General features: G+C 33.5%; 2 protein-coding genes across 7 annotated transcripts; one reads left to right on the top strand and one right to left on the bottom strand.

Annotated features, from left to right (window-relative positions):
• Positions 1-102: 102 nt before the first annotated feature.
• Positions 103-23,064, bottom strand: E(y)3 (enhancer of yellow 3). 5 transcript variants are annotated; one of them, XM_070314964.1, is made up of 11 exons: positions 15,637-23,064; positions 13,808-14,512; positions 12,550-12,879; positions 11,657-12,167; positions 11,236-11,417; positions 11,013-11,160; positions 10,571-10,777; positions 9,843-9,958; positions 8,883-9,054; positions 748-1,011; positions 103-179 (listed from the first exon to the last, which is right to left on the bottom strand). In XM_070314964.1, the coding sequence occupies exons 1-9, from the start codon at positions 22,604-22,606 to the stop codon at positions 8,936-8,938; spliced, it is 9,288 nt and encodes a 3,095-aa protein (XP_070171065.1). In that variant the 5' UTR covers positions 22,607-23,064; the 3' UTR covers positions 103-179; positions 748-1,011; positions 8,883-8,935. The 5 variants fall into 5 exon arrangements, with proteins under 5 accessions (XP_070171065.1, XP_070171064.1, XP_070171067.1 ...); XM_070314966.1 differs by lacking the exons at positions 103-179; positions 748-1,011 and adding an exon at positions 2,130-4,344 and having other exon boundaries at positions 15,637-20,004; positions 20,095-23,064; XM_070314963.1 differs by lacking the exons at positions 103-179; positions 748-1,011 and adding an exon at positions 2,128-4,344.
• Positions 765-8,483, top strand: LOC138944097 (uncharacterized). 2 transcript variants are annotated; one of them, XM_070314973.1, is made up of 13 exons: positions 765-879; positions 1,776-1,977; positions 2,210-2,394; positions 2,641-2,714; positions 2,803-2,983; positions 3,109-3,200; positions 3,289-3,379; positions 3,472-3,649; positions 4,207-4,374; positions 4,515-4,816; positions 5,023-5,344; positions 5,508-5,609; positions 5,936-8,483. In XM_070314973.1, exons 2-13 carry the CDS (start codon positions 1,863-1,865, stop codon positions 6,238-6,240), a joined length of 2,115 nt encoding a protein of 704 aa, XP_070171074.1. In that variant the 5' UTR covers positions 765-879; positions 1,776-1,862; the 3' UTR covers positions 6,241-8,483. The 2 variants fall into 2 exon arrangements, with proteins under 2 accessions (XP_070171074.1, XP_070171075.1); XM_070314974.1 differs by lacking the exon at positions 765-879 and having other exon boundaries at positions 1,890-1,977; positions 2,188-2,394.
• Positions 23,065-23,147: the final 83 nt, after the last annotated feature.

Raw genomic sequence — 23,147 nt, 5'->3', positions numbered from 1 at the left:
GCTTCGCGCGACCATAGCGAAAGTAAAATGGCTGCCCCCGCGCGCCACCTCATTGGTCAGCGGATTGCATTTGAGAAAAATAGGTCAATTTTTACCGTGCGTGATAATAATAAGCAACTTTGAAGAACAAATGTTGCCAAAAGTGATTTCTGCTTTATTCCTGTTTCTTCTGTTTTCACCTGTATGACATTTTTTATTTTGTTTATATCTGAAGTCGATATACACAAAAGTATAATCGATAATAAAGTTCGATTTTGAAAATATCACATAATCATTTATATAATTTTCAAATGCCATTGTATATTAAACGAATGAATAGCAAAATTAAGGATTTTTTTTATTGAAATTCGAAAGGTATGTAAATATAATTACGTCATAGTGTGAAAGTAAACATAGAGAGTGCACTCTGCTTGGCATTACAAAACTTTGATTGACCAATCAAAACAAAGTATTCTTTGTCTCTTTTGAAAATGTCACGAGATATACGGTCGCGCGAATTTACACCTGAGAATCTGTCAATGCTCTAGTTAATTTTGTCAATAATTTTCGTAAAAAGAATAAATACTACTCTCTCGACAAATGAGACAAAGTCCTCCTGTTACTTATAAAGAAACGATGAGACAATCACGATGATTTTAATCGGTATAATTTTAATATTCGGAATAATCTCGATTACGTAGGACGCTCTCAGGTCGAATATTGTTCCGTCGTGGCGTTACCGTCGTAGACATATCGGTTGTCACATACTTCTATTATCCATGATTTTATCGTCCTATATCCATGAATCCATGTCCAATGTCCCATCATGATATCAGTCTTTCACAGTCTCCCATGGACTGCCGATGGTATTGTGTGAGAAGTTTTTGCCACCAATTTAACGTAAATATCACATTTATGGAGAATTTAGCGTTGATTTTTCTGCATGCTTCATCGTAATCGTCGTGCTCGCGTTTAGCTGCGCAGTTCATTGCTCGTTGTCATTTCGTTGTTTGTCTCCTTGCACTTTTATTCCTATAATAACCAAAAAATTTATCCTTCAGGCAATATCTACATACATACAGTTTCTTCTTTTTGCGATAAAACCACGCTTTATCGCTACATCTTTACGATTTATGGATCTAATATCCGATATCGAAGATACGAAGAATTTTTAACATTCCTTATGATTTGTCATTGTGCCGTTCGTGACAAATTTTTGTTCATTAGTTAATTATATATATTAATGAATAATTTTTCGTTTTTAACGCTTATATCTTTGCACTGTTTACCTATGGCTTTCTATTCGCACATATGCTTAATTGATCTATAGTTTCTAGTTTTATTTTAAAATATTTCAATTGTGTCTTCATTGATATTTCATATTAATTGTTTACTGTATAGATAGCCAAAACGTTTTATTATTATTATTATTGCTATAAAATCTTGTTAGTCATATGTCTCTGTTCCTTGTGATTATATAAATTGTAAATATGTACAATTTTATATATTGTAAGGGGATTAGATGCATTTATTGTTATATTCTGTATGTTTGTGTATGTTCTTATCATAAATTAACATTATTCTAAATTCTGATTTTATTTGAACACTTTTTATTTTCTATATATAATTTGAAACGTGTAAATTTGTATGTATACATATAACATTATCATAATTGATGAAACAATAAATATAAAACTATATTCCATGCATATTTATATATATTTTTTTAAATTTATATTATTTTAATATTATATGAAAACTATTTTGTATATATCCTTTTTTGATTTTTATTACAGATGATTATTTAAACACAGATAAATCAGCTTTAATTTTAACCATAATTGTTTTTCAACAAAGAAACACAAAAACAATCTACAAAAAAAATGAGGGTTGTTGCACTAATCAGTGGTGGCAAAGATTCTTGCTTCAATATAATGCAATGTATAGCAGCAGGTCACGAGATTGTGGCTCTGGCTAATTTATACCCTATTGAAAAAGGTACTGAGATACATCATATTATCTAAAATATTGATATTTTGATCATGAATTACTAATGCATGTTACACAACTGATGCATCCTTGAATATAATTTATAATATGAAATTATACTGTATATCAATATTATAATTTATATTTATACATCATAATTTATTTATATCTTTTAAATAAAATTATAAATATTATAATTTATACAAATGTAACATATAGGTATAACACACAATACTTCCAGATGAGCTGGATTCATTTATGTTCCAAACAGTAGGACATCAAGGTATCAAGTACATTGCTCAGGCTATAGGTTTGCCTATATATCGTTATCCAACATTTGGTAAGGCCAATGTCCGAGAGAAATATTATTACCCTACAGAAAGTGATGAAGTCGAGGATCTTTTTAAACTTTTAAGCACAGTAAAGGTAAATCAAATATCAAGTGTGTGTGTGTGTGTGTGTGTGTGTGTGTGTGTGTGTGTGTGTGTGTGTGTGTGTGTGTGTGTGTGTGTGTGTGTGTGTGTGTGTGTGTGTGTGTGTGTGTGTGTGTGTGTGTGTGTGTGTGTGTGTGTGTGTGTGTGTGTGTGTGTGTGTGTGTGTGTATAATGTAATATCAAAAATATACTTTATTCATATTTATATATATTCTAATAATAAATATATTTTTTACAGGAACGTGAAAATATAGAAGCTGTGTCAAGCGGTGCTATTCTTAGCGATTATCAACGGATTCGTGTAGAAAATGTGTAATTATCTTTTATTTTTATCTCTCCTTTATAAATTTCTGATATTGATAATTACTATTATTAGTTTTTTCGAATATTCGTATTTCAGATGCAGTCGTTTAAATCTCATTTCTTTATCATACTTATGGAGGCGGGACCAGGAGGAGCTGTTAAATGAAATGATACAAAGTTCTATTAATGCAGTACTAATCAAAGTCGCAGCTCTTGGTCTTGAAACTAAACATTTGGGTAAATCTATATCCGAAATGCAACCTCATCTTGTTAAGATAGTAAGTCATATTTTTTCAAGTATGTTATGTATATTTCTCCCTTTAATTTCTATTTAAAACAGAAACTATTTTATTTATATTCTTAGTGATTTATAATAAAAATGTAAAATGAACTTTATTTACAGAAAGAAAAATATGGAGTGAATATGTGTGGAGAAGGAGGAGAATATGAAACATTTACTTTAGATTGCCCTTTGTTTACTAAAAGTATCATAATGTAAGTTATATATGTTTACATTTATATATGTTTTATATATATATACAATCTAAATAAGTTTTTTATTCTATTTTGTTTTGTGCCTTAGTGATGATTATGAGAGTATTGTAAATTCGAGAGATGATGTAGCGCCTGTAGGATATCTTAGATTTACAAAGATCCATTTACAAGAGAAAAATGTAAGTTTCTGAATATTATGTAGATTTGTATGTACTACTGTATTTGCTTATAAGACAGTGGTAAAATCAAGGTAAAAATTTATATTTTTCAGAATGGAGAACTGGAGAAATTAAGCCTGTCAGAAAGACTAAAAACTGTTTTGATAAAATCACCACAAGATTACATTGCTGAAATCATTGGTCCAGAGCTGCATGATGGCTGTAATTTATCAGAAGAAGAAACTGACGAACACACTTGTGAAAACAATAGTTTAAAAGCATCGAATTCAGGTACATATAGAAAAGAGAACATGGAAAAAATACCTATGTGTAATATACAGGATATCTGATAATAACCGTATCACCTCTCGTATGTAGATAGAGCAGGTGAAACCAAGGAGAAAAGTCTTTTACCATTTTGCGGTAATAATTACGATTTTCGTAATAATTAATGAGAATTTAATTAAAAAAGCTCGGCTAATTCGTGTGAGTATAAGCATGCATTAAAAAGGTTCAATCCATTGATATGTTGCTATAGACTTTTGGTCGTTAGGACGCGAAAATCTAGCGCTTTATATACCGCTCGTACATAACTGTTGTCACTTGTAGAGCGTTCCTCCCAAAACTTGCACGTCTAGCCATCGCATACTTTTGGACTGTTCCTGTTTGCCGCGCGCTTGTACTCGCGCGAATTGATCGATCTTTTTTAATTAATTTCTCAATAATTATTACGAAAATCGCAAAATGGTGAAAGACTTTTTTCCTCAGTTCCACATGTTTTACCTGTATACGAGAGGTGATACTATTATTATCGGACATCCTGTATATTAAATCTAAATGGTGTACAGGTCAATTTCATCCTCCAAGTCCAATGGAGATTTTGTATGAAGAGGAAGATTATCCAGACGCGCCGATGGTTAATAGAAATCAAACAGGATGGTTCTGGTTCGGTGGCATTGTAGGAAAACATCCGGATGTCATACCTGCTATGGAAGAGGCATTGGAGAAATTAAGCAGTAAAATTCACATCTTAATCATATACCTTTTGGCTTAGTAATTATTTGATATTAGCAATTATTTCTAAATTTAATTATTAACGCAAAAATACGATATAAACGAATTTTTTTTCATGCGTAATATATCCATCTAATTATAGCCCTGGTTCAAAACGAAAATCTGCACACATCCGACATTGTTGCAGTAACATTGTATATAAAAGATATGTCGAATTACAAGGCTATAAACGAATCATACGTTTCCTGGTTGGGTAAGAAAAGTCTGCCGGTTCGTGTATGCGTAGAATGTCCTCTGAATGTACATGTCGCGCTTGACGCGACAGCGTATAAGGAAAACCAAGATTGCGGTGATAAATGGGCCTGCAAGCGACACATGATGCATGTGCAAAGCATAAGTCATTGGGCACCTGCTAATATTGGTCCTTATTCTCAAGCTGCCCGTGTAAGTACAATTAATACGATATAAAAGTAATCTTGTGTATAAGAAATTATTAATTTTTATCTCGAGTATTTTTAGAGAATTGATTTTAAAAATCAAATTTTTCATAATCAATTTTTCTGTTACAATCTTCAATCTTCTACTTACACATCTAAGACAATCTCTCTATTATTAAGTTAAAAATTAGTCTTTTTTTTTTATATATATAGGTGGGTGATATTATTTTAGTCGCTGGGCAAATACCTCTGGTACCTGGTAATATGAATCTTCTAGATATGAACATTAAACGGCAATGCCGTTTAACATTAAGGCATATAGATCGCATCGTTAAGGCTATGGATGCTAAGCTTCGAGACATAGTACAAGGTATCTGTTTCCTGACTCATTCTAATTACATAGCGGATGCGAGAAAGGAGTGGGAAAGGAGGACGAGAAATGCCATTGTAGATTATGTCGTTGTATCAAATTTGCCACGTGGTGCTCAAGTCGAGTGGTGCGTTTGGGCTCATAGGGATAATAACCGATTTGAATGTGAGTGCAAAGTATTCAATAAGAAATCGTATATCTGTTGTAAGTTGAGTAGAAAAGCATCTTTTTTTCGATTTTCTTTTATAACTCAATTTGCAGCAAGCATTTTTCTATTTATTTATCTGAGAAGAATGGTTGTGTAATCAGTGTGTATATTCTATTGCAGATGAAGAAACAGGAAAATGCGTGGCTAATTTTAGGATAGCCATCAGACGTAGGTGGAATTACGAAAATAATGTTTCGGCAATTGTATGCTACATGTCTACTGGTAAGTTTCTCTTAGCAAACTTCTAAGAACGCGATATTTTTTTCCATTTTACATAATGTATAAAAAATGTTAAGAAGTATTAACAATATTTTAATGATAATAAAAACCTTGAAATAAAATTTTATAACGTACAATATTTTGATAATAATGATAATTATAGTAATAATAATAAGTAATATAATTTAAGTTAGAATCGATTGTGTATTAACAATCAGTTAATATTTTTTCATTAACTGATACTTGAATTTAATTGCTATATAAATTAAAAGAAATATTTCTAATATAAAAAAATTACTTTTCTAACTATGAAATTTTTGTGGACATAGGTTCATCTAATTCTACTGGTAATTTGACAACGGAGGCAAGTTTGCCGTCCATAGAGCTGAACGCAAATGAATTATCAGAAGCTTTCGAATATCTGTTGTGTAAACTCAGGAAAGGCTCGCAGAGTGCAAATCCGACGTGTAATTTGCGAATATTTTATAAAGTCGGCAGCTTTCCGGGCCCGAATTTTCTTCACAATGTCCTATCGAAGTTTTCTACGCAGAATTTAGTGATCACCATTATACCGGCTATTCACTTACATAACTTCAGTACTTTGTTATCTATATGTGGTATTAGGCATGAGTAAATACTCAAGTTAATTTTTTACATTGTCAATTATTTGTTAGAATTGGAGTGCGCCTTTAGGATAAAAAATTGAAATCCTTGCTCGAAAACAAGAGTTGCACTACTTGCAAAAGAGCTTTTTGAAACAAAAAGAAAAAGAAAAAAAAATACATTTGAAGTTTCCATTTTATGGAATACTCGCATGACTATAATTTTATTTATTGTGAACAACCAAGATCGAAACTGTAAATATATATTTTTTTCTTTTTTAAAGCCGCGGTTTTGCTTATACGTTTGTTTTACAATTAAACGCTTCAATTTTTCGATAATCAACAAGTCGAACGCGATTCGAAGAAGAAAGGTAAAACAGCGGTTACAATAGCATCAAAGTAGCGTTGTTAAAAGTTTTCCTACGTGCGTAAATAATTATACGATGCTATTTTGCTTCACCGATGGATCGGTGGATGTATTTGAGTACTTCTTGCGTTTCATATGCGAAAGACGACTGTTCGCTCGACATTTACTGACGATGTAGTTACGTCGCTGTTTTTTCTAGCTGCACTTTCACATATTCTCTAAGTAAGCTTTCTTTTTCTCCCTCCAAATCCCGAAAATACCTTTATTTTTTTTTCTCTTAAATATTAAAACCAATAGCAAAGTGCAACTAAAAAGAACACGCTATATTATCTTATCGAATACTACTAGTCAATGACGGGTCAAGTGCAATTCACGAGCTATGAGCCCGTCCCCGTTTAGCACGTAAGTGCTCTTTAAAAACGCGATTGCACGTTAGGTATAATAATACTCGTAATATACGTACGACTTGTACTGCTGTTACACTATAATGTTTGGTTTTTTTTTTTTTTGCTCAAAATACTTTACGGTGTTGTAATCATGTGCGGAATGTTAATTAACGTGTGTGTGACGTTTTTGTAAAGCAAGTTAAATCGTGCACAGCCATTTTTACAATAGCACTCGACGTTCACTCTTGAATTTTGAATAAAAAATATATAAATAACAAATAACCGTATCACGCGAGAAAAAAATACAGGATATTATATGGATTGATTTTCGATATGATACGATTGCAATGCTCGAACACATATGAAGAGAATATATTCTTCTTTGCTCTCAATAATGTGCTGCCGAAATCGCTATGATTGTATTGCCGATCAATTGTTTCTGTCGTGAAAACTACGTGTCGCGCAGTTTAACAGACCATAAAAAAAAAGGAAATAAAACCCGAAATCTATAAGAATTAACTTGGCAAGATGCGCTGCACGGCAGCTTCGCATTCTTTGCGCGTACGTCACTGTCGCTTTAGAAGTATCTTGTACAGATTGCATTATAAACTATAATAAGACGTACTCTGACGTAATATTATATAAAGTTGATGCAACGACATGCCAAAGTTTATATATATTTTGCAACTTGCTCATTTTTTAAACAGTCGCAATTATACTATCGTTATTCTGTATGTGTACATAAATGCAACGTAATCAACATGATCTTATATAAATATATTGTAAATCATTTGACAGCGAAGAAAGAAAGCGCATTGTTCAAAATGTGGATATTGTGTTATAGGTATGTGAAAACACATAAGAAAAAGAAGAAAAGATGTTTATTTGCATCTAACTCTCGCAACAAAATACTAAACCGTAGATTACGTCGCAAAAAAGGAAAAAAAAAATAAAATAAAGAATGATATATATTTTTAAGAAATTGCCATCTTTTCTTTTTAATTCCACATTTTTATTCTTTTTCTTTCTACATATATATGGCGGTCGACAAAAAAGACTGCTTTATAAAAGTATTGTTAATGATTTATGAGTGATTACTTCTCTCCTGAAAGAACCTATCCAAATTGGGTAGTTTTAAAAAAATATAAAAGCACAAATGTGTTCAATCATGACATTTGACGTTTTTTGAAGAAAATGAAAAAAATTCAATCTTTACTGGTGTTTATATAGATTAGGTAATTGTAGTAATATTTAAATATTGGCAAAACAGACAGGGAGAAGAATAAAAAAATACTGATTTTTAGCATTGATGATGAATTTAAAACGAGAACTTATACAGAGTGATTTAGAAATACTTTAACAAACTTTGGGGGTGAGTTCTCCATACAAAAACAAGAAAAAAATGTCATATAAACATGTTCGAAAATTCCTGGTTTATGAGTTATAATCGAAAGTTATAATATTAAAATTTATATATATATGTATAAGTTACACACGCGTTAAATAAAATTATATTTTACAAAATTTTAATATTATACAAATGCAATAGATAGAAAATTACAAAAAGAAGCGATACTCAATATCGAGCTTATAATGTATAAAAATTTCAAATTCGTCAAAAAATCGTCAAATTTTTGAGAAAGTGCACGATTTCTCATAAACACTGTATATTATATTTTGTAATTCTGATAAAATATTTATAATCGAAATTGAACATTCAGTCTTTTCGGGCAATTCGCCGTTTATCATGCGCTAAACGTACACGCAGCAAAAATTCAGCATCAAGTTAAATGACTCACTTCGCAACTATGTACATGTGTGATATACTTGTCATGAAGTACACGAGAAAAATTTTGCGCATAGTCATCGTTCGTAAACGCACATTCAATACAAAAATTAGCTATTTTAATATAATACATACTGCATCAATACTATACAGCTCGATGGTTTCCTGTTCCTGGGGAAATAATGTGTTCACGTTTTAAACATCTTTGACATCAAAGGCTTCGTCACTTGCTGTCGGGTCGATGGTGTACAAAAATCACAAAGATAACTTTTCTTATCAACCAATACCCCTTTAGTCTCCACGCATTCTGAAAAAGATGTGCAAATTACGCATATCTCTCATGATATACAATGTTCTGCTCCAACAGGAGCTGCACAAGAGCAGAGATGTCTAAGCTATTTTCATTTTTTTTTCTTTCTGTTAAGATTTCTTATTTTACAATCTATAACAAAAGTATACATTATTTACAACAAAAGAAATAATACTAACTATTGTGCTCAATCATAAATAAGTAGAGACAGACAAGGATATATTGAACCAGATTCACTCAAACATCTCTGCACTATAGGATCCTCTGCAGTTTGTGATCCTCTTGGCAGAGGCAGTAAAAAAATAGAAATGTAAATGTATATATGTATATATTATAAATAGCAAATAATTAAAATACGGCTTTTAAAATGGTGATAGTCAAACAAAATCGATGGCGCGTGCAAATGCTCAAATGCTCCTATATCACAACATGCAATGAACTTAACATTTTGAGCGCCAGTTGAGAGTTCAACTTAAACTCTTATAATTTATGCAATTTGCAGAATATCTAGGTGTAATAAAATTAAAATTTATCTGGCAATAATACATTATTTTTATAATTAGATATGGTATCAATAATTATAAAAAAATATATTACATGATATATTACATGAATCCATATGCTCGACTTCCAACAATTGATTAAAGTTGTAATAATATTCACTGCATAAAATTATTTAAAATAATGCCATTCATATTTCAAGCAAGTGTGCTGTATGTGACAGCGTATATATGGCGCTCAAAATATTAATGCTAACAGAATCATATGAAACATGGTGTCAATACCTAAGTGCAGATATTTGTCACATGCGCTGCAATGCACTAGATTCGCTTCCAGGTCGAGCCTTTGGGCGGTATGACAGCGACTGCAGTGCGGGCAATAGCGACCCTTTCGCCACAGCCTTGTTATTGCATAAAGATCATGTGGTTAGTGAATTCAGGTAAGGATATATTATATATTATAGCGGTGCTCGCCTCAGTACACAGAAGGAAGAAGGAAAATTAGAAGTATCTCACATAGTAATGCACTTTTTATATCATTCAATTCAATCATTTAAACAAAATCTCTTTTTATCAAACAAAGTCGAGACGCGAATAGTTTTTGAGTTAAACTAATGAGTTATAACCAATGAAAAGAAACGTTTCTTCCGACAAATTATAGTTCGAGAATGCAAATGAATAAAACTATATATTTTTTAGCTAACATTAACCATTTTTTTATTTTTCTCATTTAATTTAGTTTCAACCAATTTTACTTTAAGAGAATCTAGATCTACAAATGGAAAAAAGATATACTTATTTAAAAAATATTCGATGTTAAAAGCTGGAGGAAAAAAAAATTTTAAGGAGTTTTTTCCTGTTTGCCAAATGTATTTATTATTGAATATCATATCTAGATTGATATAATGAAATGAGAAGATGTTGAAAGTGTTATGGTATGAGCTATGGAAATCAAGCGACTGAAGCCCAGCATAATTTAAAAGAATTGATATTACACGTCATTGACTACTTACTTCGAACATGGTACACAAAGTGTCGAAACATATACTCGAGTATTCCTCTCGCCTTTCTTATACTCGTGCTGCCATTGCGCAACACTGTTTCTATCCGAATTAGCACCACCGGCTTCCCTCGAGCCACAGTTTGCGCATACGGCGCATTCTTGACAATGCCATCTTCCTTGTGGTACTCGTCGCAAACCCACGCAGTAAATGTGGTATCTAAACATATGGTATTAAATTATATTCAATTGATAATTTTTCAAATTTATATATCTACATCAATAATTAACTAAGAAATTATATTATTTATTCTTTTTTTTATGTTTTTACGTCACATGTCTTTTTTTCTTTTCTTTGATAAAATAGACAGCATTAAAGTATCAATAACTTCTGTTATAAGTTATTGGTGTTACAAGTTTTTGAATTATAAATTTGTAAGTTATAAGTAACTTACCCACGATCGCACATATCACAGAAGAGCATTTTATCTTCATCCGCAGGATCATGACACTGTGCACATGTTTTACAATCGGTGCACTGCCATGCGTACGATTGAATATGCGGAACCATATCTAATGTTAAATCTATACAGGATGGATGAACTGAAAATGATAATCGCCTCGATTAGCTTTATAAAAAGTTTCGCGTAAAATTAATTCGCAAACTCGTAAATTTACCATTTCCGTTGCAAGTACCGCATTGAATTAATATTTCATTCTTGTTATGCTTATTTAAAACTTTCAGGCACATCTTGCATTTCAACTTCACATCGTCCTTTAAGTTCGAGATTTCCATATCCACATCATCCATAGTCGATTGAGATCCTTCTGTATCTTGTGTACCTTCGCTGGAAGATGAACTGTCAAAAAAATATCACCGTTATATCTTTGATATTTATAATAATATTATAAATAATTGTAGTATTATAAATAATTATAAACTCTGGTATTTATAATATAAATAATTGTAGAGTTTTTTAAATAAGGTAGTATAAAATTAAAATACATTCTAGATTAATCAAAAAAGAAACTTTAGCAATTTAGTTTGCAATTATTTTGCGTACAAGATTGATTTTAAATCTTAAAAATAAGCATTAACCTCGAGTCGTCGGAAGACGATTCGCTATCGCTATCACTCTGAGAACCTTCCGATTGGCTATCACATTTACGTTCATTGGGCCGCGTGGGTCCGTACAAGACCGTATTTAGCGGATAATATCTTAATTCTGCCGGCGTATATTCCCGATAATAATCGGTATACTGTCCTGGTATGAGCGCGACTGGATAATGACCGACTTTGTGTTCGGAATCGACTTTCTGTTGCTTCTTTGGGACATGAATCGTGAAAGTCTGCAAATCTAAGCAACACTTGCGGTTTTCCTTGCGAGCTTTATTTAAGTTACTATTCCACGCAAACGCCGATTGCACGGCCATTTCCGCAAGATCTATTCTATTTCTCTCCGCATTCGCCGCGGCCGTTAATTCCTTTTGTTTCTTGGAATGCTCCTTGACTTGTTTCTCGCGCATATGCTTGCGATATTCTTCATATTGATCGGGGAAATCACTGCACATTACATCCAATACTTCTGAGCTACACACTGCGGTTAATCCTGTGATAAAATAAATATATAAAGTTACAATAATATAATAATATAAAACAGAAAGTGTGAAAGAGCAGAACTTACATTTTCTAATCTATTTAGAGTCTTTAAATTTTTTATTTTATTAATTGCTTGTTTATTTTCTTATTTTTTGAGAAATACAAACTTATAAATCACTTTCATCATATAAAAATAAATAAATAAAAAGAAATCTCACACCAATTCATTCAAATTTGCAGATGTAAGTGACTTTTAACTTTATCATTTTGGGTAGCAAAAAACTTTATTTCTACAAATTATTTTTACATGATAAGATAAATTTATGAATGTACAATGACAGATTTATATATAAAAAATTTTCTTCTATAAAAAGTTTCTAAAAAAAACTTACCCATGTCACACATTGCTTCACTAACTAATCCATTCTCCCTCAAATAGTTTCTCTCTTCCATATCAACTACTCTGCGTTTGAGATCAGGATATTTACGCTTAAAAGATTTTACACCAAGATATTGCGATATCTGTTCCTGTATCATAAAAGTTTCACCCTTTCGATCCAATGGCCATTCATATTCTGCTATTTTATCAACAGTGAAGGGTCCTTCATCAGGATCAAAATTAATCTCCATCCTTCGATTCTTTACTTTGACTTTTTCTGATTCTGTTGTAGCAGTACTCAGGACACTACCTTGCGATTCTTCATTTATTATTGTTTCTGACGCTGCAATATTAATTTCCAAAGATTAATTTCAACATAGGAAAACATAACCAATACATTATCATCATTTAACAATTTCAGATCTATTTAAGTTTTCTCTAACATCAAATTTATCGATAATATTATATCAATGGAAATAACAAAAGATTTATACTTTATTATATATTGCTATTAATAAGTTGTGATCAAATTATTATATCTTTTTCTTATAATTATATATTATATTTAATATATATACTTTTTTCTCTCTTAATTTGTGAAAATTCACTGACTTTTAAATATGAAAAAAAAAATTCGTTATAATATCACATTTCAAAATTTAAAACATAGTCTCTATATTATATTGATATATGTGTTTGGGCACACATATAATTATTTTCATTACAAATATATACAAATATATGCAGATAGTATATACTTATATAGATGAAATGCGAATTAGTATGAGAGTTTTCAGTGCAGCTAAACACAGCATAATTGTAACACATATTGCAAATAAAAAAAATGATGTATACTGCCTCGCATATGAACACATTATTTTAATCTTGTATTTAGTTATTTGAGGGACATCTTATGCCACAAGAAAAGATCTATTTTTAGCTAGCTTAAAGTTGGATGTGTACCAATATATTCAATTTAACTAACTAAACTATGTGTATGTGTTCAAAAATTAAAAATTAAAAACATTTTTTTAGATATTTACTTATAATAAAAAAATTATATATTACGTATTAGTGCAATGTGTTTTCACCAGTAAATATGCTACTATATATTTGTAAAAATCAATGAATTGAAATACGTTTGAAACGAGTAATATCTATGCTATCGTTAAGATGCAAAATTATTAATAAAAGACATTAGAATGGAAAGTTATTATCATTAATGTTACACAATATTTTATTAATTAAAATTCATTAATACAAGTGCATACCTGGTGCTGATATATTTCTAGCAGGTGTCTGAGATCTCGAACCGGATTCGGCGCTCATTCTTGTTTCCTCATCTATCACCTGTACCATTGAGACTGTTTCGCCTCTGATGGCCGTCGAGTCCGCTAGCTTTTTTGACGTCGGTGTCAGCCAGTTCGAATGTCCGGGAGGAGGTACAGGTATCTCCTTAATTTCAGACGTTCTTGATGGCGCGTCCAATGCCTTACCTACACCTTTATTTTCCGCGTATTGCTTCATCGCCGTCTTCTGGGTCTTTTCAGAAACGATCTCTAAGACAGTTCTCTTGTGCTGTTCGCCAACTTTCGAGGCTAATGATTCAATAGTGGTTTGACTCGTGGACGCTCTTTCTGGATCTTCTTGGACGTACGATAATCTGGCAGAATCCAGTTGTATTGCGATATTGGATTCCGATGCTTTAAAAGCTGAATCCCTCTTTCCTGTTTCTTTGCGACTCGTTAACGCGATATGTTTTTCTTTACACGCGGAACTCTTACGATCTATAGGCGGTTGTTTTAGTGCCTTGTATAATTCTGATGATTTTCGAAGTGAATCTTGCTGTACTGGTGTTGTTTCATCAATAGTAATGACAGCCATTGTCGATGCTTCTATAGCAGACAAGTCTTGATCTATACGAGACTTCTTTCCAACTTGGGGTTCTATATTATCCAATTTCCGTTTACCACGACCTAGATGGATAAAGAAAAATTAGCACTACTCACGTTAAAATTATTAGAATATCTATAAGAGGATTATCGACACGTCGACATTAATAAAAGTTATCGTAAATATTTTTTTGTTTTTTAAAATTTTCTCAGAGTTTTATATCTTTAGAAAATAAAGATTAGATTAATAGAAAAATCTTGCTAATGGACTAATTGTTTTCTGCAATACAAACAGAAATGTGTTAAGAAAGTTAAAAATTTATATCGAATGATGTCTGTGTGCTCTATCAATGAATAAAATTTGGCAAAAAAATTATATTGTTTCAACAATTTTATACAAAATCCATTGAGACTAAAAGTAAATTCGTATAATAAAATTAATAACGATTAGGAATTGTAATTTTTAAATATGATAGTAAAATAAAAATTGCATGTATACATTTTTTTAAACTGCCATGCAATTTACTTTTTCGGATCTTGATAACTAGACCAAGATTTTCTTTTTCGCTTTTTACGGTATTGCATTTTAATTTTGAAATAGAAGCTGTTCTTTCTTTTCCTTTGTTCCTTTTTTTCTTTTTTCTGAACGAGCCTCTTTTTCGTAAACGCCGATCAATTTCCGAAAATAGAAGATAATGCGGACATCTTCTGTCTGGAAAAGTTTTCTTATATAGTTTTGCAGCTAGGTTTGCATTCCCGTTCGCACGTCCGTACATAAAATGAATATCTGTGAATTCCTCTTTTGAAAGACCCATGATTGGAGAAAAAAAAAACGTAAGACTCAAACGAACAAAATTTTCAAAAAGAGATTTTAAAGATTCACAAATTCATCATTAAAAAATTAACGAGAGCAGAGCCGATTAATTAAAATAAATCCGAATCGCAATATTACTCGAAATTGAACTAACATATATTCAGTTCAAGGTCACTCTTATTAATTGTTGACATATTAAACTTTATCGAGATATCGATATAACTTTATTGAGATATCGATATAACTTTATCGAATTATTTGATGTACAGTTGTGTACAGTTTAATAGTATACAACTATAAATTTAAAAATTACATATTGCTATAAAATTGAACGAATATATATAATTTATCTACATTCTATATGTATCATAAAATATTAATGAGAGAAACAAACCTCGTCCTCTGCCTCTCTTGGGCGGAGCATAACTTTTTTGATTTCTACAGGTTCTCTTAGGCCGCTCGTTTTCCCTGTGTTCCAACTGCTGCGGAGGAACTTGCTGCATCTCATCCAAAGCCAAAGGATCCCTGGGTATCAGCATCTGCACGGAGGATTGTTGAATATGCCGCTGTTGAGTCGCTATCGGATTTCTTCGCGGCCTGCCTCTCTTCTTCGGTACCTTGATATCGGTCATTCTATTAGGCGTCACCTCCTCTATAATAACGACGTCCTGGCTGGAATTGGAATTCTCGTTGACGATTATCAACTCTGGGCGATGCTCGATGATCTCGCAATCGGACGAACCGCCTGGCGAATTGGTAGCATTTTTGCACAGAAGATCTTTGAGCTTGTCATTTACGCTTGACGCGTTATCCGCCTTCGCTGTTGGTCGTACTTGCGTGATACTAATCTCCTGGTTAATAACGTTCATCTGTTGTCGACTAATTAAACTCGATTTCGGATCAAACAACAGTTGCTGTTGTTGCTGTTTTTGATCTCGACACATTACCGGTTGGATGGTAACCTCCGGCAAGATCTGCGAGAGTTGTGCCTCCAGTTTGGATTTTTTGCTCTCGACCGGTGAGATCGTTATATCCTTACGCTTAGGTGATATCTCGATCTGCTGAACGTTCTCTGTCGGCTGTTTTCTGCTCTGCATCTGCACCGGCTCGATCGTCAGCTCAGCTCGACTGCCCTGCAGAATCGACGGATGGTGACCGGTCTTGAGAATCTTCAATGTGGATTCTTTGTGCACTGTAGCATGTTCCATGTACCTATGAGGAAAATTCAGCGTTGGATCCACAGCTGCTTGAGAATCCTTGCCTTTGTGCGCCGAAGATTCACCGTGACTATCGCAGGCTACAATAGTGGGATGACCTGTTTTCGACAATTTTATTTTTATCTCCAGCGGCGATTCAGCAGCATCTCTGCGTCTCTGTTGTTTGTCCTTTTTCTCTAGGGAACCTGAGGATGGTGCCTCCATTACAGAAGCGTCGCCTGTCTTGAACAGCTTGATCTTCATCCCGAGAGACGAGTCACTGTTTTTGAAATATTCCGCATCGGTAACATGCGAAATAGTCTTATTTTGATGATCTTCAGCGACGGTTTCATTCTGCACAATAGAAGCATCGCCGCTCTTGGACAATTTGATCTTCATGCCAAGCGGGGATTCCGTTCTCTTTGATACTTCTGCTTGTTGATCTTCTTGTGAAATCGAATCTTTCGTTGGCTCCGTTTTATCGGGCATTACCAACGCATCTCCAGATTTGGATACTTTAATCTTTGGGATGACACCTGTAAATAATTCGGAACTTCGAGGCGCGTCTTGTTCTTCGATCATATCCGGCAATATCGACGATGTCGTCTCACCCATCTTCAGTATCTTGAGCTTAAATCCGAGGGACTCCGACGCCTTCGTCATATCTTGCGTTACCTCAGACTTTTCTTTATGTCTCGTTTCCTTAATATCGTCTGTAACTTCAGAATGTATAATAGATGCATCTCCGGTTTTGGATAACTTTATCTTCATACCGAGTGGCGATTCGGTGCGCTTAGGTGGCTCGGGTACTTCCAACTTTTGTATCTCTTTTGTATCTTCAGTATTATCTACAGAAATAATAGATGCACCGCCCTTGGACTTTGTTAATTTTATTTTCATTCCGATTGGAGACTCGGTTCTCTTTGGCAATTCTGAATTATCCTGCTTCTCTTTCGCCTTCGTGTATGAATCCTTTGCATCTTCGCAAGCATCCGGAGATACGATGGAAGCATCACCAGTTTTCAACAGTTTAATTTTCATACCGATTGGAGAATCGGTCCGCTTCGGCATGACCTCCCTGTGCACCTCCTCTAAAGATTCTTGTCTATCAGTCTGAATAATAGATGCATCACCGCTCTTGGAGAGTTTGATTTTCATCCCGATCGGCGACTCTGTTCTCTTCGGACTTCCCGGTATCTCCAATTTCTCCTTGTGCTTCGTGAGAATCTCCTTGGTGCAATCTTGCTGCCTGGAATCGGAAATAATCGAAGCATCTCCAGATTTAGATAGCTTTATTTTCATACCGATGGGCGAATCCGTTCTCTTCGGCTCCTCGATTTTATATTTCGTCTCATCTGAATGTTCGTGTTTCTCTGAACCGACAATAGAGGCGTCGCCAGACTTGGACAATTTAATTTTCATGCCAAGAGGAGATAACGATGGCGCATTATCGGTAGTATGCCATTGATTGATTTCTTCCAAATTCTCATTGGATATTATAGAGGGATGACCGCCTTTCGACAATTTCAATTTAATCTTCGCCAATTTTTGGCCGGGACTGTCTTCCGGATTCGGCGAATTCGTGGCTGATCGAATCTTCGGGCTTTTCGGCGACCGCGGCTCACTACAATCCGTGATAGCGGATTTAGCAATCTTCAGGATTATTCTCGGCGAACCGACATTTTCAGGATCTGAATGCTTCTCTAAGTCCTTACGCGGCGTATCGACACCCTTCAACTCGGCTTTATCAGTCGATTTCGGTGATTCCAACATCCTCGAATAGGCGATAGCTCTCGCGTCCTTCGGTATGAGAAGATTATCGTTCGGGCTGATGGAAGATTCTAATACCTTAGCTGAGTCCGGAACGGGTATTTCGATCTTCGGCGGTTCCTTCAGTCGCTCTTCCAATATCGACACCCTCGGGAGCTTATCGCATGTCTTCAAAATATCTTCGCTCGACAACAACTTAATATCGGGTATAGTGTTCTTTTCTTCGTGCATTGATTCCACTACTTGCAAATTCAGAGAAGTATCCGCGTGCGCAACAGAAACATTCTTAGACAAAGTTTTTGAACATGTGTGATCTTCCGTTTCTTTATTCGGTTTAATCTCTTTAGTTATTTCTTCGGCGCCTTTTTCTTTTGTATCGGGAGCGTTTCGTATTTGTGCTGAAAATTTTCGCTCGTTCTCCAGCTTCGCAGCTTCTGATATGATCTCAGCTTCCGAGATGGAGATGGAATTCGCGGCAGAAACGTTTCGCAAATTCGCTAATTCGGATTCGGCATTCGCGTAATTGTCAATCTCATCGGATACATAAAGCTCCGCATTAGTCTGTTTCGTTATGTCCTCTACGACACTTTCCACCATTTTTGGCGAGAGCACCAACGGCGAATCTATCGTTTGTTCTTCAGACTCTTGTAGGAACTTCACCGCAGACTCCAATTCGGATATTTCTGAACTTGATTGCGAATTTTCGATGACAATCGGAGTGTCGACATTTCGAGAAAGATTCTCTCTTGCCATCACACTCTCTAACAAAATATCCTGCGACAATTCCAGTTTGACTTCACTTTCCTCCAAATCTTCGACCGATTCTAACCGATTATCTTCGAAATCCATATCTAAGTTGTTCTGTGACAAATTATTATCCGCCTCAAGAGGTTCTTTTATCTTTTCCTCATCCGTGATCTCATTTACCGGCTTCGTATTTATGTTTTTATTCATTCTTAGTAAGCTATTATCTTCGTTTTCGGTAGTTTTGTCGTTAGCTATTACGTTGATGTCAACCCCGCTTGTTTCATTATCTCTATTTGTCAAACAACCAGCAATTACGTTTGTTATACTGTCTAAATTTTCCGTCATGGTTGTTTCGCTTTGATCTACTTGATCAATATCGGCATCTTTATTTACTGTTTCTTTTATTAAAATTTTGTCTTCAATTTGCATATCCTTTAATGTAGAACTTTTATTATCCGATATAAGATTTAAATTTAAAAGCCCTTCTAAAGTATTTGTAGTTTGCGTAACAGTTGGAGCATCCATGCTTCCTGAATCCTGAGGTAGTTTTTCTATTAAATTTTCAATATTCGTTCTTTCATTTGAATTTTTTTGTGCTAAAGACATGTTGATAATATTAATAATGCTTGATTGTACATCATTGGTGTTAATAGATTTCTCTACAACTGGTTCCATACTTTTCTCCTCCGCTATCGATGTTACATTAACATCAATCAATTCTTCTGACTCCTTTTTAGGTACTTCTGCAGTTTCATCACACAATTTCATCTCTTCGTCGGCTTGTAAATTAACATCCTTTAAATTTGCTGCTTGGGCATCAGATTTGGAATCAATTCTGGAATTTGAAATTTCCAGACCTAAACTTATTTCATAAGTTTCAGCGTCAGTATTTTTTTCAGATTTTAAAACATCTTTCTCCTTTAAGTTTGGCACAAAAGTTTCGTTTTCTTTAATTTTCTTTTCGTTCGATATCTCCATAGCAACATTTTCTTCGATTTTATCATTCTTCCTTTCTGTAATTGTATTACACAAAGAATTTGTATCATCTTCTGGAACAATTAAATTATCAGTTAATGGTAAGTTTATATCGTTTTCAAATAATATATTAAAAGATGTAACATTTTCAAAAGTTAATTTACCTTCTATTTGTTTAATGGAGTTATTTACATAGGCATCACTTTTTTCATCTGGTATATGTGATTCGAGTTGATCACATATTTGTTGTGGTTTAGTTTCCATTGGCGGCGTTTTACTTTGATTTTTGTTTATAGACAATGACATTACTTCCGATATTTTCATCTCTATATTCTCTATTTCTTTAGCTTCATGTAATGGCTCGTTCATATTTTCAATTGTGTTATTTAAATCTTTATACAATATTGGAACAGATAAATCTTCAAGTTTATTAGATACAGTATCATTAACATCATTGACTTTGGGCATTTCTAATATGGATGGAAGCTGTTTAACAGATTCGTCATGTTTGACTGAAATTAATGATTCAAGTATAGGGAGATTCTCTTCTGTGTGGGTGGTTGTTTCCACAGAATTATCAATATTGTTTGAATTTGTATCATTCTGTATTATTAAATTTGCAGAGAATAAATCAGAGCTTTCACCACCCAAATTATCACTTAAAGATTCTTCATTAGTCGTTACATTTTTTTCTTCAACATATGGCTGGCTTAATGATGTATTTTCATTTAAAAAAACTAATTCTTCATTAATTACACTTGAAGCAGTTTGAAATATATTTTTATCATTTAGTACAGATGTTTCCTCTATATTAACAAAGTCCATATTATCTTGATTGTTAGACACTGTAGTAGTTGATACAAGATCCATTTTTATAACAGATGTTTCTTGAAATTCATCATTAATTTTATTTGTTATTGAAATGATTTCCTGTGTTGTCTGACAGCTTTCAATGATAATATTCTCTTCCTGAAGATCATCACTTTTATTTATCACTTCTGTCATACTTAATTTTTTATCAGACACTTCACTTATAACAGAATCCTGAGTTTCATTTGCAGATTCTAAAAGAATATCCTTATCTTTAGGTACATCTTTTACATCATTATCATCAGGACAATTGTCATTTATATTTTTTGTATCTAATTCTTTTTCATTAGGAATTATCAAACTATCTTGCTTCTCCATTTCAGGAATAATTATTGATATATTTAGTTCTGAACCAATATTTTTAATTTCCGTTTCTTGACATTTTTCTAAATTTACTAGTTCCATTGACGATGTAGTGGAAGTATTTGCTAAGATATCTATAGTTTCTTGAGAAGTTTCATTGGAAGATTGACATTCTAATGACATTTCTTCTGTTATATTCACTTTATCTATTTCTGTGTTATTTTCATCTTGTTCATGCATGCCACTTGATAGCTCACTGTCAAATTCTGTTGCTTTATTTGATTCAGAACCATCTATGTTCTCTTGCACTTCCAAATTCTGTTGCAACAATCCACTTTGACTAGAATCTTCAGACTTTTTAATGCTTATATTTGAATTTTTTGTTCGGCTATCGATGACATCTATTTTTGATTCTTCTGAAATAGTTGCACTTGCATTATCACTTAACTGTGAAATTTTTTCAATATTGTGTTCTGGCATATCAACTACTTCAGAATTCTTTTCAATCATTTTCTTCTCTTGCTCTATTGTAGAAACACCAAGCAATAAAGTTTCTTGAGAAAATGATGGAGTTTCTTTCGAAAAGTCACTGTCATTCATATCTGTTTCCTCTGAGTCCTCAGAATTATATGCTTCTCCTATCAATTGTAAACTTTTACTAATGCCACCAACTGTTACCACAGACTTTGTATCATTTTTCAATGTCTTTTGATTTTCATGTGTTTCATCAACTGATTGATTCTTTGTCTTTTCAATAGTATCTTTTTCATAATCCTTGGGAGAAGCATCTACTTGTTGTTTACTTTGAACAGTTTCTTGTAAAGTATCGTCTAATGTAATATTCGGCGAATTAATTTCAATGCATGACTTATCATTGAAAGACAATTCCGATGCACTAACAGACGCATCATCAAAATTCTCGTTGATATTAACGTCGGAAGTTTTATCACATGTAATTGCAGAATCCATTTCAGTATTTTCTGAGACACTCTTTTCTGCGATACTCGTCGACAGTTTCTCGCGTGTCACTTTTTTATGGCTATTATCAAGCATTGTTTTTTGTGTCTCACAGATTTCATTAGCTGCATATTTTTCCGACATAATACTGGACTCGTCAGTATTAGAAATATCAATATTATCAATGTTTGTAACATGAACAGTATTAGAAGTAGAACTTGATGCATTCTTGGATACATCCTGTTGCGTTTCCGGTTTTGGATCCATCAACTGCGAGGTCGATTCCATCTTCGACTCCGTGATAATCTGCGAAAGCGCGGCGATTTCGCTTTCCAGAGTCGAATCGCCAACCTGCTCACCGGATTGCACGCCGATGATATCGTTGATATCCATCATGCTTAGAGCTTCAGTGTCGTATGTTTCGGTATCACTGTCAACGCCGTACGGTGCATAACGAGCCGGGGAGTTGTCCTTGGAAGATTTCTCTCTCTGTTCTTGATTTCTGTCTTTGGAGCCGAACAGGCCCATCTTAGAACCCTCGGACATTGTTTTGACGTTCCGTGCAGAGGACGTTGTTACACCTGCTACTGCTCTTATACATTTATGCGAACTTTTTTCTGTATTCGGTCATGCATGAATAAGCTTCCGTCTGTCCAAATCGAAGATATTTCATCACTGCAAGTGCATCGTTCGTAAACTTTGCGCTATTCATCGCTGGTAATTGATCTTGCTTTATTTACCGCTACATCGTTCATTTATTTGTTTTTACCCGAATTGCACGAACATAACCAATATTTTTCTCAGCCTACTCGCGAATCACAAACCCAATGACTTAAAAGTGGCACACAAATGTAATATAACTCAGATAATGAGAGTATTATATTGTTTGCTCCACTACTTAACTTTCGGACACACGAGATCGATACACAAGTGTATATACACACCCTCTTTACGGTTTTGAAAATATATTTTGCCAAATCGTAAAACGTTCACTAAATATTAGATCTGTTCTTTATAGCTGAACTGACTGCACTAGTTCAGAGTTTATCTTTATCTCTCCACATTAGAAGAAGAAAGATAAACTCTG

Source organism: Polyergus mexicanus, unplaced genomic scaffold (genome assembly GCF_030449975.1).
Source record: "Polyergus mexicanus isolate NDT 795.1 unplaced genomic scaffold, iyPolMexi1.0 SCAF_87, whole genome shotgun sequence".
NCBI classification, from domain to species: domain Eukaryota; kingdom Metazoa; phylum Arthropoda; class Insecta; order Hymenoptera; family Formicidae; genus Polyergus; species Polyergus mexicanus.
This window is presented reverse-complemented; position numbering and strand designations above follow the sequence as displayed.

What these genes read in the sequence shown, in the direction of transcription:
- LOC138944097 (XM_070314973.1), top strand. Translation starts at nt 1,863, where the DNA reads ATGAGGGTTGTTGCACTAATCAGTGGTGGCAAAGATTCTTGCTTCAAT. An exon ending in AACTTTTAAGCACAGTAAAG is followed by an intron (nt 2,395 to 2,640) that starts GTAAATCAAATA and finishes TATTTTTTACAG; the next exon opens with GAACGTGAAAATATAGAAGC. An exon ending in CTTATTCTCAAGCTGCCCGT is followed by an intron (nt 4,817 to 5,022) that starts GTAAGTACAATT and finishes TTATATATATAG; the next exon opens with GTGGGTGATATTATTTTAGT.